This window comes from Oryctolagus cuniculus, chromosome 12, assembly GCF_964237555.1.
Source record: "Oryctolagus cuniculus chromosome 12, mOryCun1.1, whole genome shotgun sequence".
Classification (NCBI taxonomy): Eukaryota; Metazoa; Chordata; class Mammalia; order Lagomorpha; family Leporidae; genus Oryctolagus; species Oryctolagus cuniculus.
In genome coordinates, this window is record NC_091443.1 from 52,000,830 (window position 1) to 52,028,426 (window position 27,597).

Genomic DNA, 27,597 nt, shown 5'->3' on the forward strand with positions numbered 1-27,597 from the left:
ATATTTTTAAAAGGTTTTATTTATTTGAAAGGCAGAGGCAGAGAGAGAGAGAGAGAGAGAGAGGTCTTCCATTCACTGGTTCACTCCCCAAAGGGCCACAATGGCCAGAGCTGGGCCAATCCAAAGCCAGGAGCCAGGAGCCTCTTCCAGGTCTCCCACATGTGTACAGGGGCCCAAGGACTTGGGCTGTCTTCCACTGTTTTCCCAGGCCATAGCAGAGAGCTATGTCGGAAGTGGAGCAGCCAGGACTCAAACCAAGGCCCACCTGGGATGCCGGCACTGCAGTCGGCGGCTTTCACTAAGCCACAGCGTGGGCCCCTCATAATTTTTTTTTTCACTGCTTAGTATCTACCATTATGTCAGCTGCCGCAGTAAAAAGCAGCTCCTAAATGGAAGTAGTTTTGACGTGTAATCTCTGATTTCCAACAGCTTACTGAGGCGAAATGACTAAAATATGAGAAACAATCAAAGTGGAATCAAGTGCTGTTAACCTGAATGAGCATGAAGTTCACGTTGGGGGCCAGCATTGAGGCATAGGGAGTTAAGCCACTGTGTGTGACGCTGCCATCCCATATGGGTGCCAGTTTGAGTCTCAGCTGCTCCATTTTTAATTCAGACCCTGCCTGTGCGTCCGGGAAGCCAGCAGAAGATGGCCCAATTGCCACCTTAGTGGGAGACCCTAATGGAGTTTGCAGCCATCCGGGGAGTGAACCAGCAGATGAAAGATCTCTCTATCTCTTCGTCTCTCTCCGTAACTCTGCTTTTCAAATAAACCTTAAAAAAAAAGCTCATGTTGACAGGAGCAGAGAGAAGTGGTCTGTGTAGAGTGAAATAGCTGAAGAAGAGTGGATTAAAAAATGACCAAAGAGATGACAGGCATTGCTCCAGGCAGACAAGATCAGCTGAGAGAGGAATAATACTTGGGTGAAAAATAGAAGGCAGTGGGAACGAAGATCAAAGCTGGGGGGAGGGGGCCAGATGAGGGTAGCTTAAAACCAGGCGCAAGCAACCAGCCCTCAGCAGGAAGTGAGGGGAGCCATTTTAGTTTTTGACCCTGCGGTTTTAGCCAAGTAGAGAAAAACTGGGAGCTCAGGCCGTGCAAAACAACCCCCAAAGGGCAAAACGATTTTGTCTTTCGGAGGAAAGATGTCACCCATGTGAATGCTCATTTGCAGGTGAGGAGCTTAAGCAATAGATGTGACCGAGACATTTCACCTGGAAGCCAGGGGTTGGGCCCCCGCGCGCCACATCCCTGATGTTTAATTCCAGTCTAGACTCCTACTGTTAACAAGTTAGTTTCCCAAGTTTAGCAAAGTGTCTGCGGATTGTGATGTTGGTGACGGGGCCTGGTTTCAGGGAGGAAAAAAGATGGGGAAGGGTGAGAAAGTGAAAGGAAGGGGGTGGAGAAAGGGTATCGGTGCGAGCCGGGCCGCCAGGGTCCGAACGGGAGGGGTCGGGGGTCGAGCGGCCCCTAGGGGCCCCCTCCAGCCCCCGCCCCTCGCCCCGGAGGCCGCAGCCGCGGGCGCGGCGCGTGTGCTCGCGGGCGGGGCGTCCCGCGGCCGGCGGCGGCCAATCCGGGCGGGCGTCCGGGAGGGGCGGGGCTTGCCGGCTCGGGCTCCGCGAGTCCTCCTTTTTGCACACACACGAATACAAAGAGCCAAACGACCTTCGGGTATCCTTTTTCCATTTTTTTTCTCCTTAATCTTGTGTGCGTTTTCAAAAATTTTTAAAAATAGAGATCTGTGGCAGTGCTGGGGTGAGGAAAGTGTTGCGCCGGGGGTGCTCTTTCCCCCATTTCTTCTGCTGTCTCTCTTCCTCTTTCTTTTTCCTGGTCGAGGTTTTGAATATACCAAGAAGTTGCGAAGCAGGATGGCCGTGTACAACTGCTTCCAGCCAAATTGATAGCTTTTTCCTTTTTGTTATCACATTTTAAGGACTGGTAAATTTTTGTGGTTGAGGGATTTTAAGAATCGAGCCGCTGGGGAAGTGTAGATTTCTTTTCTTTTTTTTTTTTTTTTTTTAAGCGGGCTGAAGGGATCATGTAAATTTCTACCACGGGCATCGTTGGAGGCAGCAGAGAGATTTGAGGCTCCCTCACAAAGCTGTTTTCGTGCGTTTTACACACCCGCCCCCAGAACCAAAACCAAGTGGCTTGGACGTGGCAACTGTCCAAGGCCAATAGGTTAAAAATATTGGGAGGTTATAATGGGGACACTCATTTCCCTGGGGAGGGAGGAAAGCCCTTCTTACTGTGTGTTTTGCACACACATTTTCATGAGGCCATTTCTGTGTGTGTGTGTGTGTGTGTGTTTACTGCAAAACGATTTCACAGAGATTTATCTTGCGGTTTATTCTTTGTGTATATGTATGGTATGTGTATATATGTCATTTTATTTTCCAAAGGATTACTTTTGGTTTTGTGTCTGCAAAGTAGCCCCTAGGATGTGAATTTTTTTTTCTGTTGTGTTCCCAAATGTGATCAAAACAGGATTTCTTATGCAAAGTAGAGCTTAGTATACTTAGCACTTACATTCTGTGTGCATTTACTGTATCTCTCTACTCTTCCGAAGGACCAGATAACTGCCAGGGAGTATGCAGTCCATGTGGCAGTTTATTGAATCTGGGTCCAGGGTCGTCTTCAGGGACTGTTTTGCCTTAAGTGGTTTCGCTTTTTACTGTCTCACGTTCTTCAATGTACAGCTGTGTGTATTTGGGCCTTTCTGTGTGGTTTGGTTGGTGTGTTCGGAAGGGCAAGTTCTCTCTTGGCTTTTTGACAAAATGGTCGTTCATTGGTTAAGATTTGTTTGAAAAGCTCCACAGCTGGCCAAATATCAGGGGGAAAAATCCAGTCAAGTCCAATTTGCAGAATCTATCTGGTGGTGATGGGGTGAGGGCGGGGGTGGGATGGAGGAGGCCAGGAGAGGCAAAGGCAAGTAACCGGAGGCATGCGAAATGCATTTTGGTTCTCAGGCTGCATTTTTTGGAATGGAAACCCTTCTCCCCATGTCTGAGAGTCACAGAGAAAAGTGTGAGCCCTAGACAACAGGCTTGGCAGACTGCTGGTGTAGGAACCCTGGTCTCCCCTCCTGCTGTTAAAAAACACTTGTCCCCCATATAGGAGTCCTAGAGAAAACACCTCTAGCCCAGTCGGTGTCGCGGGCTGGAGTGAGAGCTTGGGAAGCCTGCGGGGTGAGGAGGGAGGCACTGGAACGGCACAAGTGTAGTAGCGATCAGGAGATGAAAAAGGATCTCCTGGAGGACCGCAGTTTCATTACAGCAGATTCTCTGCAGGGGCCTAGTGCATTCTCATTCCTCCAGTGTGTAAGACACCCCAATAAGAACTGCAGTAAAATTACTTGTACAAGGTCTGGAGATTTATCATAAAGTGGCCCTGTATGGGGCCTCTGGGTTGCTTACCTTACCGAGTGAGGTTTTGTGTGTGTCTGTGTGTGTATTTAATTCCCTAGCAATGCTAGTCAGATCAGTGCGAATAAGTCCTGGCTCCTCTCTGGATCCCACAAGTTGAGTCTTGCGTTTCTTTGAGCTCTGGTCTCTTCTCGTAGAGTCATGGGAGTGATGGGACTTTCTGACGGAGGTGTCCCCTTTCCGACTTTTGTCTGCGTCATGTACTTTCAGCTTCTGAGGAAACCAGGGTACACAGCCCGTGCCCGGCTTCCTAGGCTACTGGGTTTCTACATCTTGGAACCCAGGCTTACTATAGCCAACGTCCTCGCTCTGAGTTTCTTTTTAAGAAAGAATTCCTCCCAAGATCAATAGTTGGCTTGGCCTTCTTACCAAAGCAAAGCCAATCTAAACTCTTGTTCATTTAGCCTGAGAGTCCGCGGGCCCCTAGAGATGAAAAGTTGTTTAGGAGGAACTTTTAGCGCCCTCTCAAAGATTTGTAACCTTGGCCAGCAGGAACTAAAAGTCGGCCGCCACCAAACGTATGAAACGGATCTGTGGTCATCATATTTATAGTCGTGTACACACAGCTTTGCAAGCGGCAGAGAACAAAAGCAAGTAAACAAAAAAGCAAAAAATGGCGTCTGACGGCCTTGAAAAAGCCTCACAGTCGTGTGCCTCCCTGAGGAGGCCCCTCCCCTCCCTTGCTTTGAGTGACTGTGACTTACAGCCAATAGGATCCCCTAGACCTGCTCCCGCCCATTCTGCAACCGCCAATCAGCGGGAGCCAGAGGGCCAGCTGGGCGGTGTCTCGCCGCGTGAGTGCGCGGGCCAGGTACACGGGCAGGCGGTGCTGAGTCCTTCGTCTGCGTGCGCGCCTCTGCCCGGCTGAGTCAGCGGGCGCCGTAGCGAGGGGCACACGCGGCGGAACGCGTGTAGGGCTGTTTAAGTGGGGCTCCCGCCCCGCCGCGAGCGCTGCTGTGGTCACGTAGTCCACCTACGGCGGTTTAGCAAGAACCCCGCCGCGCTTCGGGCTGTTCTGCCTCTGCCTCCCTCCCCGAAATCGCCCCGTTTCTGTGGGACCCCCGGGGCGTCTGGTTGCCCACAGTAGGGGTCGCCCGGTCCCCTGCGGGTCTCCGCCCCGGGCGTCGCCGCCTGTCCTAGCCAAATCACGCTGTCTCCTCAGAAATGGTTCTGCTGTCCCCGGTGCCCACCTTGACATCTTTGACTAATATTTAATCAACTAACATTTACCCAGGGCCCGCAAGACACAGGATAGACTTCTGGGAGCTGGTTTTTGCTTTCTCAGTCTCCAGAAATACAGCAAGAATCCTGTATGTCAGGCATCTTCCTAGGAAAACCTGAAACCCAGAAAAAAAATTTTTTTTTAAAGATTTCTTTATTTGAAAGAGTTATATATAGAGAAAAAGATCTTGCGTCCTCTGGTTCACTCCCCAAAATGGCCACAAAGGCCAGGCCCGAGCCAGCTGAAGCCAGGAGCTTCATCGGGTCTCCCAAAGCGCTTGGGCCATCTTCAGCTGCTTTCCCAGGCCATTAGCAGGGAGCTGGGAGGGAAGTGGAGCAGCCGGAACAGTAACTGGTGCCCATGTGGGACGGCAGCTTTACCTGCCATGCTGCAACACCGGCCCCCTGAAACCACAACTTTTGTCTTCCCAAGTTGTGCTTTACCAAATGTGCATGAAAAATGACTTCGTCCTACTGTGAGTATGCTTGGGATTTGCAGATTACATAGAGCCCTCTTTAAGACCCCACTCTATCCTGTGTGTCTTTTTACCCCTAAAAATGAGGTCTTGGATTTTTTTTAACAGATCTTAGATCAGATACTCAAACTGTAGGAAAAGAGTGTTTTGTGCTATTTATGCTATTTTCTTACCTGCTCTATTTGTGATAAGGCACCCATTTCTGATAGAAATAGGTTTTGAGAGGACTCTAACAGATGGGCCATTTTGCACCCAAAGTGGAAGAGCAGGGCTGACCGGCACGGCAGGAGCTTGAAGTGGCCTTTTTCCTTTTTTATTTCATAAAATAAATATCATGATATGAATTGCATGCTTTCAGTAATCACATTTAAGGAAGTGCATTTCCAGCCTGACCCTGAATGAGTCAAGGGCCCATTATAAAACATGCATCATCTCAGTGATACCGTATCATACACATCTACTAAATAGTGAGAAAACTTTGATTTTTCATAGTTTGGAGGTGAACTCAGTCGTGCAGAAAATTCAAACTCAGAATGGGGAGAAAGCAAGCAAGGGAACTGCCAAGAGTATGATATATTTAGTACTAACAAAAATACATGTGACTCAGGAGGAAAGGGATAGTTAAGCTTATGGACAGTCTCACCCTGAGCTGTCTATAGGAGATGAGCTTTCTTTTTTTATCTAACTGTGTGTGAAAAAATATCAAAATTATTGAAAAGTACATTTTCAGGCTCATTTCACATGTATTAAAATTAGACCAATACTGAAATGAATGAACCTCCGGCATGTATTTTATGAACGACTGAGTCTGACATCTATTGTCATTTTGTCTTGGCAACTAACTCATCATAAGATTAAAGATTTTTTTCTTAATACCCAGGCCTACAGATTGATAGCATTTTACAAAAGGCACGTGTATTATTCTATGATGGTCAATCTTAGTTTGTTACTAGTTTTTCTTTCTTGAACAGAAATATGAACTCTTGGCTTTAAATTATCTAGCAATCTGAAACTGGCAAAGTTGACAGCCTTAATACAGAATAATAATGATACCGCCGTGGCCTGGATCATTTCCTGGTGTTAACCACTGCTTTGCCAATCATGCTGGGGATTGATTGCTTCATGGATTAGTGACTTAGATATATATATATATATATATATATATATATTTATAAATAAATCTCTTTTTTATTTTTTTATTTTTATTTTTGACAGGCGGAGTGGACAGTGAGAGAGAGAAAGGTCTTCCTTTTTGCCGTTGGTTCACCCTCCAGTGGCCGGCGCACTGTGCTGATCCGAAGCCAGGAGCCAGGTGCTTTTCCTGGTCTCCCATGCGGGTGCAGGGCCCAAGGACTTGGGCCATCCTCCACTGCCTTCCCGGGCCATAGCAGAGAGCTGGCCTGGAAGAGGGGCAACCGGGACAGAATCCAGTGCTCCGACCGGGACTAGAACCCGGTGTGCCAGCGCCGCAAGGCGGAGGATTAGCCTATTGAGCCACGGCGCCGGCCGATATATATTTGAGAATAAAAGTACCAGAATAAAGTCTAGGTGTGTTCATAACATCGGCAGGGTTCAGTGGGCTAGAGAACCTTCAGCTAATGTAGAAAAAAGTGAGAGTAATTATGTTTGGTCTAGAGCATTAAAAAGGAACTCAACAGGTTGTGGCAACAGATAATGCAGTCATGTCTACCGTAAAGTTATTTTATCAATTTGAATTCTGCATCCTGAGAAAAAAAATCTGTCTCTATAGTAAAAAGCATCCCTGTGACAACAACTGACTCTTCTGTATGCCCAGTGAAGTTTGCCCTCCTGGAGTCATTTTCCATCTCTGAGGGAACTCGGAGTGAGGAGCTTGCCCTTCTTTCTCACAGCCGAAGGACCCTTAAGGAAGAAAACTTAAATCCTTTCCTAATGTCTTCTCTCTTTACTTTTACACTAGCCTTTTTCCTTTCTGTATATATACAGGATACACACACACACACACACATGCTTTCTGTGTCTTGGAAATACTTTAACTCCTAAAGCCTCTTTCAACTTCCTTACTATTTCCTCCTCCCTCCCTCCCTTCCTCCCTCCCTCCCTTATTTATTTCTTTGAAAGTCAGAGTTACACAGAGAGGGAAGGAGAGGCAGAGAGAGAGAGGGAGAGAGAGGTCTTCCATCTGCTGGTTCACTCCCCAACTGGCTGCAATGGCCAGAGCTATGCCAGTTTGAAGCCAGGAGCCAGGAGCCAGGAGCTTCTTCCAGGTCTCCCAAGTCAGTACAGGGGCTCAAGGACTTGGGCTATCTTGTACTGCTCTCCCAGACCACAGCAGAGAGCTGGATCGGAAGTGGAACAGCCAGGACTTGAACCGGCACCCATATGGGATGCTGGCACTGAAGGCGGTGTCTTTACCCACTAAGCCACAGTGCCGGTCCCAGTCCCTCCTTCCTTTCAAAGTTAACCTGCAGAAAGCTTTGAGTCTTGCTTTCATTTTGTTGCCATCTGATTGCTCTTTCATCTGCTGAGTGGTGTCACTCCTCTCTGGTCATCATAGACAAGTAAAATGTATTTCTTTAATTTTCATCTTCCTTAACCACCCTGCTGCACTTCCCACTTTTTTTTTTTTTTTTTTTTTTTTTTTTTTTTTTACTTATTTGACAGGTAGAGTTAGAGAGAGACAGAGAGAGAGAGAAAGGTTTTCCTTTTCCTTCCATTGGTTCACCCCCGAAATGGCCACCATGGCCGGTGTACTGCACCAATTCGAAGCCAGGAGCCAGGTACTTATCCTGGTCTCCCATGGGGTGCAGGGCCCAAGCACTTGGGCCATCCTCCACTGCACTCCCGGGCCACAGCAGAGAGCTGGACTGGAAGAGGAGCAACTGGGACAGAATCTGGCGCCCCAACCGGGACTAGAACCTGAGGTGCCAGTGCCGCAGGTGGAGGATTAGCCAAGTGAGCCACGGCGCCGGCCCCTAGATTCACTTTCTTGACATTTTCTCTACTTTGGATCCCATAGACTGTTTTGCTCCCACCTCACTGACCATTCTTTCTCAAGTTTCTCTTTAAGGGAAGCCTCTTCGTGGGATTGGCATAAGGCACTGTCCTTGGCTGTTGATCTCCCTTTACACTCGCTCACTCAGCCTCCCAGTTTCAACCATAATCCCCCTGCTAAGGGCACCAAACCTGCATTTCAGCTCTGACCTTCCTACCATTTGTGTTTTTCAGTCCTGTTCAGTTGTTTTCAAAATGTTACACTTAAAGATGTTGCTATCTGTTGAAATTGATCTTTTAAGATAAAATTTATGTATTTATTTGAAAGAGAGAGACAGACAGACTTCTATCCTCTCATTCAATCTCCAAATATCCACAATAGCCAGTACTGGACTAGGCTGAAGCCAGGAGCCAGGAGCTCCATCTGGGTATCCTGCATGGGCGACAGGGACCCAAGTACTTGAGCCATCGTCTGCTGCTTCCCAGATCCGCTATTGGGGAGCTGGATCAGAAGTGGAGGCAGAACTTTATCCCAGACACTCAGATGTGGGTTGCAGGCATCCCAAGCAACAGCTTAACCTTCTGTGCCACAGTGCTCACCTCAGTATATTAATGTATATTTATTGATTTTCATTTATTTGAAAAGCAGAGACACACAGACACAAATCACAGAGAGAAATCTTCCATCTGCTGGTTTATTCCCCAACTGCTCACAACAGCTGGGGCTGGACCAAGCTAAAGCCAATCCAGATCTCCCATGTGGGTGGCAGGGACCCAAGTACTTGGGCCATCACCTACTGCTTCCCAGGGTGCACGTTAGCTGGACGCTGAATCTGAAACAGAGCCAGACTCAAATCCAGGCGTGCTGATGTAAAAAGCAAGTCTCTCAAGCCATCTTAACTGCTATGCCAAATTCCCACCCCTGAATTTTTTTTTAAAAGATTTGTTTTATTTATTTGAAAGGCAGAGTTACAAAGAGAGAGAGAGAAAGAGAGAGATCTTCTACCCTCTGGTTCACTCCCCAAATGTCTACAACAGCGAGGGCTGGGAAGCCAAGGAGCCAGGAGCTGGTTCTGGGTCTCCCACATGGGTGCAGGGGCCCAAGCACTTGGGCCGTCCTCCACTAATTTCCCAGGCACATTAACAGGGAGCTGGATGGGTAGTAGAGCAGCTGGGAGTTAAACTGGTGCCTGTATAGGATGCTAGCCTCTCTGGCAGCGGCTTTACCTACCACGCCAAAGTCTGGCTCCTGAAATTTAACATATTAAATAAATGCACATCTTTTATAGCATACGGGGGCTTCCTCTCAGCTGCCTCATACCTGTTATTCAGTGGTGAAGGCTTGTGTATGTGACCTCAGGTTGCGATCTTCTTTAACATTTATTTAGTTTAGTCTTTGAGAGGCAGAGAGAGAGAGAGAGCTCTCATCCCTTAATTCAGTCCCTAAATGGCAGGAGAGCAGGGAACTGAAATCAGGTTGCCCACGTGGGTGGCAGGGACCCAACTACTCAAGCTTTCACTGCCTCCCAGGGTGTGCATCAGCAGGAAGCTGGAATCCGGAGCAGAGCTGAAACTGGAACTCAGGCACCTGCTGTGGGATGTGGGCATCCCGAGTGGCGTCTTCACTAGTGTGCCAAATGCCCACCCAGGTTATTTTTTTAAAGATTTATTTATTTATTTGAAAGACTTACACAGAGAGAGGAGAGGCAGAGAGAAAGAGAAAGGTCTTCCATGCAGGTACAGGGGCCCAAGGACTTGGGCCATCTTCTGCTGCTTTCCCAGGCCATAGCAGAGAGCCAGATTGGAAGTAGAGCAGCTGGGATTCGAACCAGCACCCATATGGGATGCTGGCACTGCAGGCGGCGGCTTTACCCGCTCTGCCACGGTGCCAGCCCCACCCCACCCCACCCAGGTTTAAACGCTTGAAGTCTTTAACCAGTATCTTCACATACAAACCCCTCCTCTCCTACCAACATTTGTTAAGTAAAGACATGTCAGCTCTTCCCCCAGGGGTTGAACTTTTGCGTCCACAACCCCCATTCTCATCAACTCACTCCTGAGTCAAACAGCCTCCTGCGAGCTTCCAGTCCGTGATTTCCAGGTCCTCTTACCGTGTAAGCCCCTCTCTCCCACGCCTCACGCGCGCCTTTAAGGCCTGTGGTGGTTGTTGTGTTCTCTCCAGAACGCGTTAGCACCCTACCCCTTCCTCCCTACCTTGCTCAAGGCTCAGCTGCACATTTTCCTGCTGTTAGAACTCCTTGTTGCACTCGTGTGATTTTACCCTTTGATCTTTTCATTATTTGAACTGATTCCTCAGGAATTTCTCAGTCTGTGTGTGTTTTGCTTTTTGCTTTCGGTAGGCTAACTCTGGGACACTCCATGGTCCGTAGACATTCCCATTTTCAAGTACCCTGAAAGCTCCTTGCCTGCGAAGACTTGGTCCCTTGATTTGTGTGCCTCGTCGGTGGAGTCCATTCTGTGGATTCATCCTTCGGCGGAGGGTTTTTGGAAACACTTCTCTTTCCCTTTTCATTTGCTTGCCTTCTCTAATGGAGATGTATCCCGCTAATGAAATGAGTGCTTTGTTTGTAATCACCTCCCCAGCATTTAAATTGTTATCTGGTTAGTAAATAGAATGTGAAATACTCCTTTATTACTTGCTGACCCCAATTTCTTTCCGTGTCTTAGCAGTGAGGTGGGGGACTGTAGTTGGAGGCAGCAGAATTAAGTCAGCGGAATTAAGTCAGCAATAGTGTCCATGGAAACCGAGAGCTATTTGAATGCCCACTGTGCTATACTGTACTTGGCCAGGCTTTTATGGACAGGTTTGTATACCTGTTGCTCTGAATGTGACAATACAGAATGGACGTAATGTGGTGATATGCAAAGTAGACAAGCAGAAAAGATACTAAGCACCACAGTGGACTCACAATAGGAAAATACATTTTGCATAAAAAATTGCAGTTAACTATTATCCTTAGTCTAAGGTCAAGCCATGATAGTAAATAAGTTACAAATACTCTTTTTCTCAATTACCTTGCTAATATCACAGAAGGCTATATATCAGTAAATGTATGCTTCTTTTCTTGAGATTTACTTATTTGGAAAGCAGAGTTACACACACACACACACACACACACACACACACACAGAGTGAGCTTCTATTTGCTGATTCACTCCCCAAGTAGTTGCAATGGGCTACTTTGGGCCAGGCCGAAGCCAGGAGCCTGGAACTCCACCTGAGTCTCTTACGTGGGTGCCAAGTGCCCAAAATACCCGGGCCATCCTCCACTGCTTTCCCAGGCACATCAGCAGGGAGCTGGATCGGAAGTGGAGCAGCCAACCAGTACTGCAACAGAGGCTCACATAGGATGCCTGTGTTACGGTCGGCGGCTTAACCTGCTGCACCAAAACACTGGCCCATCTAAATGCTTTCTTGGTGAGTTGAATTTATTGTTTCTTAGAAATGTGGTATTAAATTTAGGGGCCAGTTTCCACCAGTTCTATTTTTAGCCATTGCATTGTATTGAAGATTATGGGTGTCCTGGGTGAGACACAAAGGTCAGGGCATGAGCATAGCCCCAGCTGCTGTGTGTGGAGCACGGACTGCGTGCCAGTCTGTGGGTGCCTTGCACATGTGATTGAAATCTTCACGGAAACACCCCAGGTAGGCAGAGCTGAGAAAACTAGGACTCAGGAAAGTGAAATCATGTGCTCAAGTTCACACAGCTCATAAATGATGCAGCCAGACCGAAAGTCCTTTCTTGTTTTCACCTCCATTTCAGTGCTATTTCAGAAAGGAGTCCGAGGGGCCGTTGTGTGGAGTAGCAGGTTAAGCCTCTGCCTGCTTCGCCGGCATCCCATCCAGGTGCTGAATCGAGTCCCAGCTGCCTCCACTTCCGATCCAGCTCCCTGCTAATGCACCTGGGAAAGCAGTGGAAGGTGGCCCAAGTGCCTGGGCCCCTGCATCCACATGGGAGACCCAGAGGAAGCTCCTGGCTCCTGGCTTTGGCCTGATCCAGTCCTGGCCATTCCAGCCATCTGGGGAGTGAACCAGCAGATGTAAGATCTCTGTCTATCCTCCTCTCTTTATAACTCCTTCAAATAAATAAAAAGATAAATCTTTAAAATAAAAATAAAAAAGAAAAAAAGAAGACTAAGAATATAGCAGTTGTCACTTTGATGCCAGGAAGGGGTTAGGTAACCTATGCAGCGTCTCAACATGATGCATCCTAATTTTTTTAAATATTTATTTATTTATTTGAAAGGCAGAGTTAAAGGGAGAGAGAGAAATCTTCTATCTACTGGTTCAGTCCTCAAGTAGTCACAATGGCTTGGGCTGGACCAGGTTGAAGCCACAAGCCCAGAACTCCATCTGGGGCTCCTACATGGGTGGCAGAGCCCCAATTACATGGGCCATCTTCTGCTGCCTTTGCAGGCACATTAGCAGGAAACTGGATTGGAAGCAGAACAGCCGGGACTCAAACTGGTGCTCTGACACGGGATGCCAGCATTGTAGGCAGCGGCTTAACCTGCTGTGCCGCAATTCCAGCCCTGCATCATAATTTCTGATTTGATAAATACCGAATCAGTTGGCAAGTGTGTGTACCCAATATGTACTATCACCAAATATAACTTTTTAAAAATATTTATTTGTTTGAGAGGCAGAGTTATAGACATAGAGAGGGAGACATAGAGAGGGAGAAAAAGAGAACTTCACTCCCCAAATGGCTGCAGTGGCCAGAGCTGGGCTGATCTGGGACAAACAGCCAGGAGCTTCTTCCTGGGTCTCCCATGTGGGTGCAGAGGCCCAAGCACTTGGACCCTCTTCCACTGTTTTCCTAGGCCATTAGGGAGCTGGATTGCAAGTAGAGCAATCTGGGACCCAAACTGGCACCCATATGGGATGCCGGCACTGCTGGCAGAGGCTTAGCCTGCTACGCCACACGCGGGCTCCCAAATACAACTTTCTTCTTTTCCCGGCACCTATGTTTCAGACTAAACTTGTGTGGTGTTAGCTTAAAGTAAAATAAAAATAAATAAATACATACATACATACAAACTGGGGGAGATATTTGGCACTGTGATCAAGGTTGCCTGGCCTGCCCACGTTCCGTATCGGAATGCCTAGGTTCACATCTTGGCTTCACTCTCCTAGTTTCTCCTAATGCACATCCTGGGAGGCAGTGTTGATGGCTCAGCTACTTGGTCCCTGCCACCCACGTGGGAGACTCGATTGATTCACCCTGGATTGAGTTCTGGGCTCCTGACTGGCCCCCTGCTGTGGCTGTTGGAGGTATTTTTCTCTCCTGTTTCTTTGCCTTTCAAATAATAATAATTAAAAAAAAATGCTTTGGGAGCAGTCTAGGCCTTTATTTAGGAAAGAAAAGAATACATAAATGATCCATCCATGTAAATTGACATAGAATCGCTCAGTGCTTTCCCTTAACCTTTAGTTTTAATTTGGTTTAACCTTTAGTTTCAGGTTTAGCTATGCCTCCCAGTGACTCGAATGACAGCAAAGTTGTAAATGGTTTGCGTTAGGTTCTTACAAGAAGTGAATATCTGGCAGAGAAAAGCCATTTCTTCGATATGAAGGGTGAAAAGAGCAAATTAAAGACTATTCTTTAATAACCAAGTGTAATTAAAATGCATTGTCAGATTTATGTTTTAGTACCTCAGAGGCATCGATATTGCCTATTTCTGAAATGAGATTGCTGATTCAAAAGAAAAAAAGAAAAAACCAAAAGCCTCGATGTTATAGAACTTTCTCCTAACCTCCTCCTCTCCTTTTAATTGTGACGTTATGATATAATTTAGAGTGTAAGATAGGACTGTGTCTTGGGGAAATTGTAAGCATACTTGAGGTTTTGTTCTTTTTTGCATAATCAAGTATCAGCAAATGACAATATTTATGAAATGAAAGCCTGCTCCTTTGTTTGTTTTCTTTCCCCCCTGGAGTGGTTGAGTTGCCTCACGCCCACAACAGCAGAGCACAGCAGCTTGGCTCCTCACTGCCACTCTGACTTCTTTTAGGAGCTGATCCTGTGGGCCCCGTGCAGCCCTCGGCAGCGTAGATGCTGCTGTGCAGCTGTAGAGATGGGAGGGCCAGAGCTGAATGCTCTGGGCTGATGGCCGGAGGATTCGGGACCACTGGTCTCCTTGGCAGGGGCCGTGACGGCAAGAAGCTGTGGCATCCTGGGTCACCCCAGCTCAGTTCCCCACCCCCACCCCAAAGCATTAATGACATAACAGTGAGACGTCGGCCAGTGGCACGCGGAGGGCTGCATTCCTTATTTAGGAGCCTCCGAATGCATCTGTATGAAAATTATAGAGAAGGTTGCAATCATGATTCTTTATGTCAACAAGAAGTGGTATCGGTTAAGAAGAAAAAATCCAACACTAGATTGAAAGTAGCAATAACGGGATTCTGCTGTCTTCCCTGACCTTGAAAGAGACATATCCCCTCGATGCATGTGGCTTCTCTGGACCGGGGGTAATACGTGCTCCTAAGTGCTGCCGGGCAGATGAGATACCTGTGCGGAGCCTTCGGGAACGATGTCACAGCCATCAAGGGCAGTGCTGTTATTACAGTGAGGCTGGTGAAAGGGAGGAGGGGGGAGACAGATCTTCATTTGCTTCCTTAATCTCCTAATCTTTCCAGATGCCAGTGGATCCTTTTGGGTCCCCAGTCTGTCCTGTAGGGTACGGCACGGGGGGTGCCATGCGTGGGTGCAGCGAGACCACCTTCTGCCCTCTGACGGTGTGCTCATCAGCAAGGCCCCTGGAGGCATCGCGGTAAAGGCTGAGTGTGGCAGCCGGGAAGCACAGCATCTGCAAATACAAGAAGGAATCCGTCCCCTCCGCAGGCCATGAGGGGCAGCCATGGCCTGTGTGCTGCGCCCTGGCATGCATGCGTCTCCACAGCACCCACGGCCTGGGCCCCGGGCTCCTCTGACCACCCTCTATGAGAAAGGAGAGTGACGCACAAGCGGCCAGTGTGTGCGTCTCACCGGCCTCTTGAGGCCTGTGGACTAGAGACATCCTTGGCAGAGGCCCCCCGGTGTGAGCGCGCGGGCACTGCACCTGTCGCCATGTCCTTCAGCGCCACCATTCTCTTCTCCCCTCCCAGTGGCAGCGAGGCCAGATGCTGCTGCTGTGCCTGTAAAAGCGAGACTGGCGGAGGCGGCACAGGCTCTCAGGGGGGCAATCCTCCGCCCAGCACCCCCATCACGGTGACTGGGCACGGCCTGGCCGTGCAGAGCTCCGAGCAGCTCCTGCATATCATCTACCAGCGGGTGGACAAGGCCGTGGGCCTGGCCGAGGCCGCCCTGGGGCTTGCCAGGGCCAACAACGAGCTGCTAAAACGTCTCCAGGAGGAAGTGGGAGAGCTCAGGCAAAGCAAAGTGCCCGCCCCCGAGGAAGACAGCGAAGGCCGGACGCACAGCTCCCCAGCCCAGGAGACGGGGCCTCTCAAGGAGAGCCCTGGGGAGGCCTGCAAGGCCCTGTCTGCCGTGGAAGAGGAGTGTGACAGCGTGGGCAGCGGCGTACAAGTGGTGATCGAGGAGCTGCGGCAGCTGGGAGCAGCCTCCGCCGTGGGGCCCGGGCCTCTGGGCTTTCCGGGCCCGCAGAGAGACCTGCGGCTCCCTGGCTGCGCCCTGGCCTCCGGGGAGGGCCCCCCACTGCTCAGCCCTGTGAGTATGGTGGCCACTCCTGAGCACCAGGCCGGGCCTTTCTCGCTCTGCTTCCTCTCTGCTTTCCTTCCATCCTGAGAGCTTCCTTAGGCGCGCGCTTGTGCCTTCTGGCTAGTTGGCGGTCCTGCAGCCGCCTTGGCAGGGGGTCCTTTTTAATGGTGGTGACGAGGTGGCCTCCGCTCCCTCTCAAGAGCTCCGCATGGCACCTTCTCCTCCGCAGCTGGCTCAGCTGCTCTTCGGGCCCTGCCTCTCCTGGCGAGAATGCCTGCCATGCACAGACGGCTCATTCATATTTGATCACGGCCCTCTGCTTGCCAGGAGGAATTCAGCAGAGAGAGCGAGCGAGATGGGAGTGTAGACAGGAGAGAGGCAGAGGAAGGGAAGGTGAGGGGGAGAGGACAAGGATACAGACAATAGCCGGTACGCAGAGGGAAGGAGGCAGGCAGAACTGAGAAAGTGCAAACAGGAGGCCTGGAAGAGAGCGAAGCCACGTGGAGGGGCGAGGAAGGGAACAGCGTGCCGCAACGCAGTGGGCAGTTGAGAGTTAACGGCGACAGAGGAAGAGGGATGAGAAAAGAGCAAGCGCTGGGATTTGCTAGCAGAAGACAGCCATGCCCTGTGCTGTCCAGCTCTCCCTACTCCAGGCCCCAGTGTGCCGGGAGACCCGCAGAAGGTCACGTGGGGAAGCGCCGCGAGGAGATGGAGCCAGCGCAGAGATCCTAGAGCCGCGAGATGGCAGAAGGGTTAGGCTGTCAGCCCTCTCTGCCCTTTCTCACCTCCTGCTCCCCTGCAGCAGGGCTGAGAGCCGCCCTGATGAGTGAAGGGGCTTGAGACAGAACTCCCAGCCCATCTGCTGGATGAGATGAATCACTCCCGCCACTCTCGCCCCAGTGGAGGGAGGCCACTGGCCACTGCGCTCCCGAAGGCACAGCCACATGGGCAGTGGCCGCTGCCACACACCCACATCTGTGTGCTCGGGACTCACAGTGGTCTGGGCCCACTGTCTGTGGGCTAGCAGGCCAGGCGTGGCCCGGAGCTTGGGTTCTTGAGGCAGGGCCGCCTTCCAAGCCGACAGGATGGAATTAGATTTCACAGCACAGAAAGCAGCTCACAGGTCTATAAATCTCCACCTCCTCCCCCGCTTCTCTCTGTGTGCACGCGGTGTTTTTTCTCCCCCACTTTCACCGTTTTGTTTTCTTGGCTGCAGAAATCTCCCCTCCTTTCTTCTCTCTCTCTCTCCCTGTGCCCCTCCCTCCTTTCCTTGTCCTGGATGTCCTTGAGTGAGGGCACCTGCAGTTGGGGTTGTCAGGGCTGTGACAGTTGGATGTGGCCGGGGCAGGAGCCAGAGCAGGGCTCAGGTTGGCCCCGGGAAGGGAATGGACGGTGGGGAGGGCGCTGCCTGTGCCTGCCTCTCAGGGGAGCCCCGGCTTTACCGCCCCCCTGCCTTGCTTGTGTCTCTCCCTTCTCCCCTCAGTCATTGTTCCCGCTTTATTTTCTTCTCCTCCTTTCACTTAGCTTCCCTTTCTTGTCATCACCTCCTCCCCTGTCCCTTTTAGATCAAACACTTGCCTAGGGGCATCCACAGCCAGGAGCCCGCAATCGAGGACCACCCACAGAGCCCGAAACATGCCTTGTCCTTGTGGGAGACCCTGGGGAACAACCCCCCTGGGCTCTGTACATGCAAGAAGTGTTTGCCCAGCCCTGAGCTCGTGTGCACGCAAGAAATGTTTGCCCAGCTGCCCCACGAGGGTCCTGGAGAAGCGGGCCAGTAAAGACTGTGCTGGGCACCCCTCCTCCCCACTCCCCGCCTTTCCACTCTGTTCACTCGTTCTGGCCAGAGAATGGTGGCGGCCCAACAGTCCCTAAGCCTGGCTGGCTAACGTGTTGTTCTGTGTGTTCTCAGCTGGTGGATGACTACGTGGCCTCTGAGGGTGCAGTACAGCGGGTGCTTGTCCCTGCTTATGCCAAGCAACTCTCCCCAGCCACCCAACTGGCTCTCCAGCGGGCAGCCTCAGAGACAGGGCCAGAAAACGGAAGCAAGCTGCCACCGCCCCGCCCCGAGGACGTGCTCAGCGCTGCAGCTGCCTTGGATGGTGCCTTGGAGGAGCCAGGCCCTGGGAGCACTGGGGAGCTGAGACACTCCCTAGGGTTCACTGCTTCCCCGTGCAGGACACGGGGGAGCGGGCAGAAGAACTCCAGGCGCAAGCGGGATCTGGTACTCTCTGTGAGTGAGCCTTATTTCTATCCTTTTCCTTAAGCCTCCGTGTTGGATGCACGAGATCCTGAATGCCACTGGCGTGGGAGGGACGAGGAGATGGGTCATTTGCAGCCCTACAGAGATAGTCCCCCTGCTATCAGTGGACTGCCTAGACATTTTCCAGATAAAATTATATCTTCCTCCTAAAGAACAAGGAATTGTATCATCTCCCCCCACCCCACACACACACCCCAGGGCTCTAATCATTTTGATGGGATAATCTTTAAGGGATTCAGCTGATTGATCACCAAAAGGTGGTACTGGGACTGCCTACAAATTTAGCCGGTGTGTGGGGTTTGGGGCAGAGGGCCCCATGGGGGAAAGGCCAAGCTGTCTTGAGATGGTCTCAAGCCCGTGAGAGGCACTCCACTCTATTAAACAGGATTGGAGGTCCTAGCCAGTCCATGAGCTCTTGACAGGGCCGGCGCTGGCCTGAATCAGTTATGTGGGAAAACTGCTCATTGTGGCTGGGAGCCCTCCAAACACTGCTGAGCCGGGAGCCCGGGGCCTGGAGGCTGACCCCAACTGGGAAATCATTTAGGCCAGGAGTTCTGCACCTGGGGCTGATTTGGCCCCCAGGGGACATCTGGAGATACTTCTGGTGTCTGCAAGGAGCCGGCGGGTTGGGAAGGGAAGGAGAAAGCTGTGGACTTCTAGTAGGCAGAGGCCAGGAACTCTGCTCAGCAGCTTCCCATGCATGCGACAGCCCCTTCCCCCACCCTACCCCCATAGCAAAGAAGTCTCCAGAAAGTCCACAGTGCAGAAGCTGAGAAACCTCCCAGGGTGACCACAGTCTTCTGGATCAACTGTGTACCCCAGAGCTCCTTCCTAGTAACTGTGGGGATGCTCTTTGGCCATGTGGTTAATGTTCACTTGCTGTTCATGTTGCCCACAGTCAGCCTGGTTAATGGCTGATGGGAAGTGAAGTGACTGGGAGTCCTGGTTGGGAGTGGACGTCACCACCCACATGCACCCTAAATCCCATCCAAGTACACAGCCCATTGCTCCCAGTGCCTTGAGAAACGCTGCTTGCCATTTATACTTCCTTTATTTGTATTATTTCCTTCTTCCTTCTCTTTTTCCTCAGAGATTCAGCCCTTCCTCTCCCTTCATGGGATGTGTCATTGTACCTTAAGGTTCTTTTTCCCTGGAAAGACCCCATTCATAATCAGCACTGACTTGTTTTCCGGGCTCATTTCAGATTTTGATTACAGTCAGGGACATCTCACTTTTCGAGAGCAGGGGATGAGTGTAGCTTCTCTGTCACGGATTTGGGACCAAGAGGGCCCCCTCTGGCTGTCAGTAGTAGAAATGGAGCCATGTACCCACAAATACATTCCTAGAGATTCCCCCAAATCTCTAAGGGTTTCATTCATAAGCAAATGTGACACTTAGGATTTATGTAAAGTCCAGGTTTTTCTCAGCACCTTGCTGCTCCTGCCTACGGCTTCCAGGGAGAGGCACAGTTGAGGCCTGGCTTCTGCCCCCCCCCCCCCCCCCCCCCCCGCCAGCACGCTAGGAGGGCTCAGCACACACTCATGGCACAGGAGCTAGGGGACCAGGCCAGGGGGTTTGCTGCCCCCCGCAGAGGGAGCTTTAAGGTGTGATTGTGCCAGGCTGTGGGTTTAGGCGGGGAGGGGGAGCTGCAGACCCTCACTGTAGGTCTTTAGCTCTGGGAAGGCGTCAGAGCGGATCTCGCCAGTCTGCCAGGCTTCCTGCGTGCTGCCGCCAGGGACCCCGTGGCCCTGGAGAACCAAGGCTGAACTCTTAATTCCTTGGAATGCTGCAGACCCCAGCCATCCTCTGGGAAGGAGGTTTATTTTTAGCTCAGTCCAGAGGCAGGTGAGCCTGCAGCGGCCTTCCCCGTCACAACACTTACTGTCTAGAGTATTTTCCTTTTCCACTTCAAGCCTGGTTGGATTTCTATCAGCTGATCTCTTCCAAGCCACTTGAATTGGAAGCTATGTGACTCCCTTTTTCCTTCTTCTTTTTAAAATGTTTATGTATTTTTATCTGCTTGAAAGGCAGACAATAGAGAGAAAGAGAGCTCTTCCACCTGCTGGCTTATCCCCCAAAGCTCACAACAGCCAGGGGTAGGCCAGGCTGAAGCCAAGAGCCCAGAACTCTATCCAGGTCTCCCCCATGGGTGGCAGGGGCCCAAGGGCCTGAGCCATCATCTGTTGCTTCCCAGGATTCATGAGCAGGTAGCTGGATCAGAAGCAGTGTAGCCAGGACTTGAACAGGCACTCCAATATGGGATGTGGGTGTCTGAAGCAGTGGCTGAACCCACTGTGCTACAACACCCACCTGCTTCTTTTTTTATCTGAAACTGTCCCAAATTTTTGCTGAAGCATTCATCTTTTTCTTTGTGATCTCTTAAGTTTGAAACTCTAAGAGATAAAATAACTATGTCAACTATGAAGCTAGTACAGTAACAGTTCTCTTCATAGAGGGGAGACCCTGGCCACAAAGAATTTGTAGTACCTTTTTTTTAAGATTTTTTAAATTTTTAAATCTTTTTCTTTCTTTTTCCAAAGATTTATTTATTTAATGAAAGAGTTACACACACAGAGAGAAGGAGAGGCAGAGAGAGAGAGAAAGAGAAAGAGGTCTTCCATCCGCTGGTTCACTCCCCAATCGGATGCAACAGCAGGAGCTGTGCCGATCCGAAGCTAAGAACCAGGAGCTTTTTCTGGGTCTCCCCCATGGGTGCAGGGGCCTAAGGACTTGGGCCATCTTCCACTGCTTTCCCAGGCCATAGTAGAGAGCTGGATGGCAAGTGGAGCAGCCAGGACTCGAACTGGTGCCCATCTGGGATGCTGACACTGTAGGCCACAGCTTTACCCACTAGGCCACAGTGCCGGCCCCTTAAGATTTATTTAAATATTTGAACGGCAGTCACAGAGAGGCAGAGGCAGAGGCAGAGAAAGAGAGGTCGTCCATCTGCTGGTTCACTCCTCAATTGCCACAATGGCTGGAGCTGGGCTGATCCAAAGCCAGGAGCTTCTTCTGGGTCTCCTAAGTGGTGCAGGGTCCCAAGGACTTGGGCCATCTTCTACTGCTTTCTCAGGCCATAGAGGAGAGCTGGATTGGAAGTAGAGCAGCCAGGACTCAAACTGGTGCCCATATGAGATGCTGGCACTACAGGCAGTGGCTTTACCACTATACCACAGCGCCGGCCCCAGCCCTGTAGTACTTTCTTAAGTTGGTCTGGCCAGTCACCCTTAGCAGTAGAAGGATAAAAATATAATCAGAAACAACAAAACTAAATGTAGTAGGAAGAAATGTAAATACCCTGCATTAAAGTTCAAAAGCAAGTTACAGCATGAACCCCTTGACCTTGAGAGTGGGGGTGAGGCTACCGAGGAAAGGTCGCACCCCTTGGAGTCCACCCATGGCAGTGGCAGTGCAGAGATGTGCTCAGGGAAGGAACGCTACATCGGCCAGACCTCAGCTGGTGCGTCAGATCAGCTCCAGGTACCATGCTGTAACAGGGACCCTGGCAAACCAGAGAGCCTCGGGCTTGAGAAGGAGCCCGTCAGCAAACCTCGAGGAGGCTGACAGACGTGGGGTGTGTAGACCAGATGAGGGAGCAGTTGGGGAGGACCTGGAAGCCAGCTTTAGATGTCTCAGGTGCGATTCTGTACAAACTGGGGTCAGATTTTGGATCAAGTGAGGCAAAACTTTTCAACAATTAGGGGCAGGTGTTTGCCCAGGTGCTGTGATGCCCTCATCCCATATCAGATGCTTGGATTTGATTCCCTGCTCTTGACTCCAGCTTCCTGCTGATGTGTGCCCTGGGGAGCAGTGGCCATGGCTAGCACAGATGGGTTCCGCCAGCCACATGGGAGACCTGGCAAAGCCCAGTCCCCAGCTCTACCCCTAGGCTGTTGTGGGTGTTTGGGGAGTGACGCAGAGGATGGGAGACCTCGCTCACTCTCTGCCACTTGAGAAAAAAAATAATTAGGGAAGGTCAATGATACAAGATGTGTATGGGCAACACTGAAAAACAGCCTGTTTTATGATGTGAAAGCAGCTGGCGCCGCAGCTCACTTGGCTAATCCTCCGCGTGCAGCGCTGGTACTCCGGGTTCTAGTCCAGGTTGGGGCGCCGGTTCTGTCCCGGTTGCTCCTCTTCCAGTCCAGCTCTCTGCTGTGGCCCGGGAAGGCAGTGGAGGATGGCCCAAGTGCTTGGGCCCTGTACCAGCATAGGAGACCAGGAGGAAGCACCTGGCTCCTGGCTTTGGATCGGTGCAGCGCGCTGGCCATAGCGGCCATTTGGGGGGTGAACCAGTGGAAGGAAGACCTTTCTCTCTGTCTCTCTCTCTCGAACTCTACCTGTCCAAAAAAAAAAAAAAAAAAAAAAGATGTGAAAGTGAGGTTGAGTGAAATGGTCTCCAAGATCCTTTCCAAGTCACATTTCTGTTATTTTAGACATGTTTTTCAGGTCATGGTGTATACCCCTGGGATGTGCAAAGGTATATGGAAAGCCATGGGCAAACCTGGGGTCACTTTGTTGGGTTATCCATTTTACTAGAGGATTTTGGAACATTTTACATATGTATTTAAGGATATTTATTTATTTTAAAGGCAGAGTTATAGAGAGAGGGAAAGACAGAAATCAGTCTACCCTCCACTGGTTCACTTCCACATAGGTACCATGGCCTGAGCTGAGCCTTGAGGCAAAGCCAGGAGCTAGGAACCCCATTCTGGTCTTCTACATAGGTGGCAGGGCCCAAACACGTGGGCCACCTTCCACTGCTTTCCCAAGAGCACAAGCAGGGAGCAGGATTGGAAGTGAGCAGCTGGGACTTGAACCAGCACCCATATGGGATGCTGGCATCACAAGTGGCAACTGACTCTGCTGTGCCACGATGCCCAGACTTTTTATAGTGAAAGAAGTACAGGAATGGGCACTTGGTACAGTGCTCAAGATGCCACTTGGGATACCCACATCCCATATTGGAGTACCTGAGTTCAAGTCCCAGCTCCACTTTCAGTTCCAGCTTCCTCTTATGTGTACCCTGGGAGGCAGCAGGTGATGGCTCAAGTGATTGGGTTCCTGGCTTCTGGCTTCAGTCTGGCCCAGCCCTGCTGTTGTGAGCATTTGGAGAATGAACCGGTGGATGGAAGATCTGTCTGTATGCTTTTCAAATATTTAAAAAATAAAAAGATATATGTTGAAGAAAGGTTTAACATATACAAGAGCAGGAGACTTGAAGAGATGTCTACTTGCAGGAGCCCAAATTGCATATTTGCCAGCTCCTTGCCTTCAGGGCTGTGTTCGTGGAAATGGTTGAGCCCTCTGCTCTAGAGCTCACATTATTCAGGAGAAGTAAGACTAGGGATGATCATGCAGTCTTAACACAAGTTTAATGGGGGGGGGGCAGAGCCCCATTAGAAATACCAGCTTGGATAGTGTCTCTGGCTAAGATATGGTATGTGCAAAAGTGGTCCCTGGGCTACCAGGGGATTCAGGCAGAGAGCCCCAGAGGGGTAACCCCTGTTCCTCCCCAGAGACCTGAGGAGAGTTTCCCATAACATCTATCCTGGGCTTGATTCTGGTTTTTTTTTTTTTTTTCCCCTAGAAATTGGTTCACAATGTGCACAACCACATAACCAATGACAAGCGATTCAACGGGTCTGAAAGGTACGGTCCTCTTGTGGAAGGAGCAGCACCAGGGGCTCTGCCAGGGCGGGGGGAGTAGTGGGAGACATTGCAGTCCGACCGACCACAGGCTGAGGGTTCACCTGGCCCGGGTCCTGTGCATCCTGTCATAGGCCATGGAGGAATTTACCGCAATGGGTATCTCTGCTTGGCTGTTAAAAAAAAAAAAAAAAAAAAAAAAAGCCAGCTGCCTTACTCACTCTCTTCTCATTGGCAGCATCAAGTCCTCTTGGAATATCTCCGTAGTGAAGTTCCTTCTGGAAAAGCTCAAGCAGGAGCTGGTGACCAGTCCCCACAACTACACTGACAAGGAGCTGAAAGGTGAGTCAAGGCGAGTTAACGCCCAGCCACGCTGCTTCCCATTCCCAGCCAGGGGAGACGCATGATGGAGATGAGTTAGAAGACAGTGGGTTTAAGAACATTTTGGGGGGCTATCTTTCTCACCTACAGTATATTCACAGAATTACCTCAAATTTATACCTACACCCAGTGTGAAATGAAATGGGAGGAGGAAAGGGCTAGAACACCTCTGTGCATTGTGTCTACGCAGGGCTTGAGTCGGTGGTGTCCCGAAGGGGCGGAAGGAAGCCAGGCCTGCCCTTTGGTCCCTAAATACTACATCCTGGGCTTTCCGCTTTCCCAGCCTCTCCTATTATTTGCAGCCATCCCCGATGTATTAGCAAAGCTCCCGCTGAGAAAGTAGCCGTAATCCGCTGTCGGCGGAGTGGCAGTGGGGGTGGGTTTAATGGGGCAGGTGGGCACAGAAGGGCTGGAGTTGTCCCGTTCCTGTGGGCAGGATTCGGGAGGATGGAGGGCGAAACCAAAGAGGAAAGAATGGAGGCCATCGGGTTCGCCGAGAAGGCCCCCGTGGAGAGAGCAGCACCTGCCCCGGCTCAGCGGGGCCAGGGCAGACTCCCAGGCTGAGGACCACTGTCTGAGAGGACCCTGCTCTTGTGCCCTGTCCCCACCCGCCAGGTGCCTGTGTGGCCTACTTCCTCACTAAGAGGCGTGAGTACCGCAACTCTCTGAACCCCTTTAAAGGCCTGAAGGAAAAAGAGGAGAAGAAACTTCGAAGCCGCCGATACCGGGTAGGTTTCAGGGCCTTCCTTTCACGACGCTGAACCCTAAACCCTCATAAGCCACAGCAGGAAGGGCCAGAGGCCATGGCATCTGAGACGAGGGGGGAGAGCCGGGGATACGGGCCGAGAGAAGACGAGGAGGGTGAGCCAGTTCTAGATGTGACTTAGGGCCGGCGCCGCGGCTCACTAGGCTAATCCTCCGGCGCCGGCACACCAGGTTCTAGTCCCGGTCGGGGCGCCGGATTCTGTCCCGGTTGCCCCTCTTCCAGGCCAGCTCTCTGCTATGGCCAGGGAGTGCAGTGGAGGATGGCCCAAGTCCTTGGGCCCTGCACCCCATGGGAGACCAGGAAAAGCACCTGGCTCCTGGCTCCTGCCATCGGATCAGCGCGGTGCGCTGGCCGCAGCGCACCGACCGCGGCGGCCATTGGAGGGTGAACCAACGGCAAAGGAAGACCTTTCTCTCTGTCTCTCTCTCTCACTGTCCACTCTGCCTGTCAAAAAAAAAAAAGTAAAAAAAAAAAAAATAGATGTGACTTAGGCACTGGCTTCCCTTAGGCAGCTGCACCCAGCCTAGCTCCCCAGCCGCACCGTGTATCCCAGTCTAACCCCCAGTCCCTTGCTCTTCCTCCCCCCTGCCCGGGGCTCCTCCCTTAGCTTTTCGCCAACCGATCCAGCATCATGAGGCATTTCAGCCCCGAGGACCAACGCTTGTGGAAGGATGTGACGGAAGAGCTGATGTCAGATGAGGAGGACAGTCTTAATGAGCCAGGGGTCTGGGTGGCCCGCCCGCCCCGCTTCCGGGCCCGGCGCCTCACAGAACTCTGCTACCACCTGGACGCTAACTCCAAGCACGGCACCAAGGCCAACCGCGTGTATGGGCCGCCCTCAGACAGACTGCCCTCTGCTGAAGTGCAGCTCCTCCCACCAGAACTCTACAACCCTAATTTCCAGGAGGAGGAAGATGAGGGAGGGGAGGAGAATGGACCCGTCTCCCCATCTTTTGACCAACCCCACAAAACCTGCTGTCCTGACTTGAACTCGTTCATTGAAATCAAAGTAGAAAAGGATGAGTGAAATCCGTAGCCTGGAATGACTCTGGCTTCTATTCCCCATGTCCCGGAAACGGGCAGCTGGGGGGGGGGGGGGGGCTTCCCACAGCAGTGGGGTATCCCCTGCAGCCCGAGAAAGCCAGTCGTCTCTCTTCACAACACAGTCTCCACTGGGAGTGGAAACTGGGCGCTCAGACAAGATAAAAGGACTGATGTAGAAGGGGAGCCCTCCCCACACTGGGAATGGCAAGCCAGAAAATGCTTATTCCTAAGCACAAAAGGTGCCTCGGAGGAGCCTGGGAGGAGAAGAGGAGGAGGCTGGGTGTAAGAAACATGAAGCCTTCTTGACATATGCTCCTGTCTCTGAGTCTGTTTTTCCCACTTGGGTTTCACCCAAAGCTCTGGCGAAGCAGCCCTGGTTGTACCTCCTGCTTGCCTGTGACTGCTGCTTGGGCTCTGCAGAGGAAGCCAGGAGCAGTCCTGGGTCACACTGCCACCTGGTGGCCCGTCTCAGTTGCAGGCTTGATGATTCTGAGCAACAGACCATGAGTTCCATCACGATTTGGGAACTGGGATCTAGATATAATAGCCATCATTTATCAAATTATATAAGGAAGATTTTATTATTACCATCTTACAGATGATGAAATTAAGGCTTAAAGAGTTTCTATGTCTGCCCAGCACTTCTCCACTGTGTGACCAAGCCAACGACACAGATTTGTAGCCATTTCCTAGTCTTTTCACACAAACTGTATTTTGGGGGAAAGTGTGTGTGTGCACACATGCAGACATTTTGAATGCATTGGGTTGTAGAAACGGATTTATTCATTCATTCATACAACAAACACAGATTGCCTAGCAGGCGTCAGGTACCTTGCAGGGTGCTATGGATATGCTATTGATAAGGTTAGATGATGACTAGAGGTTTCGTCTGCTCAGGAAGCAGCAGTGGTATAGACAATGAACTGTGCTAAGGGTGACAGTGGGAGCGGGCAGTGTGCGATGCAGTATACAGCAGGCGTAGCCAGCCTGCTGTGTCAGTCTAGAAAGGCTTCTCAGAGGGACTGAGATGGGAAGTGGTACCTGGAAGATGGGGGAGGAGTTGACAGGAGAAGGGCAGGGGCAGCCGGGAGAATGCTGCAAACATAAGGAACAGCAAGGACACAGGCAAGAGGACAGACGAGATGCAGTCCTACAGCCGAGCAGAGGCGATAATGCTGAGAAGACGCTGACGAGCTCGAGATCTCGTGACACATCCTACAGAGGCGACTGTAGCTCCAGGGTCACGAGAAATCACTGAAGACACTAAGCGGGGAAGAGATGATTGATCGCTCAAGTGGGACCACTTGAGCTCATGGTGTAAGGTGGATGGGAGCGAGCCAGCCTGGGCAGAAGACGCTTGCATTGGTTTGGGAGAGAGAAGATGGTGCAGCATACACACAGTGTATAGTGGTGATGAAGGGAGGACAGATTTAAACATACTTGGGAAGCAGAACTGCTACGTGGTAGGACTTACTGGATTTGAGGACAAGGGAGAAGGAAGACCTGGGGTTGATGGTGCCACTTACTCAGGGGCTGCTGGAGGGGCCAGTGGCAGGAGCAGGGAAGACGAGTCCATGTTGGGGGAGGTGGGCACCTCGACACCACCTGGCCATCCTGACAGCCAAGCAAGTCTGAGCTAGGGACACAGACTGGGGAGTCATCGGTGTACACAGATCTCAGGGATGAAGAGGGGGTGTGGCACTCCCAGCTCCA

At 51.0% G+C, this 27,597-nt stretch overlaps 1 protein-coding gene across 1 annotated transcript; it reads left to right on the top strand.

The window, feature by feature from the left end:
- Positions 1-1,567: 1,567 nt before the first annotated feature.
- Positions 1,568-26,196, top strand: C12H14orf93 (chromosome 12 C14orf93 homolog). The gene is made up of 7 exons (XM_002718074.5): positions 1,568-1,672; positions 14,761-15,790; positions 17,694-18,014; positions 23,635-23,696; positions 23,932-24,035; positions 24,690-24,802; positions 25,448-26,196. The coding sequence occupies exons 2-7, from the start codon at positions 15,191-15,193 to the stop codon at positions 25,865-25,867; spliced, it is 1,620 nt and encodes a 539-aa protein (XP_002718120.2). The 5' UTR covers positions 1,568-1,672; positions 14,761-15,190; the 3' UTR covers positions 25,868-26,196.
- The last annotated feature ends 1,401 nt before the right edge of the window (positions 26,197-27,597 follow it).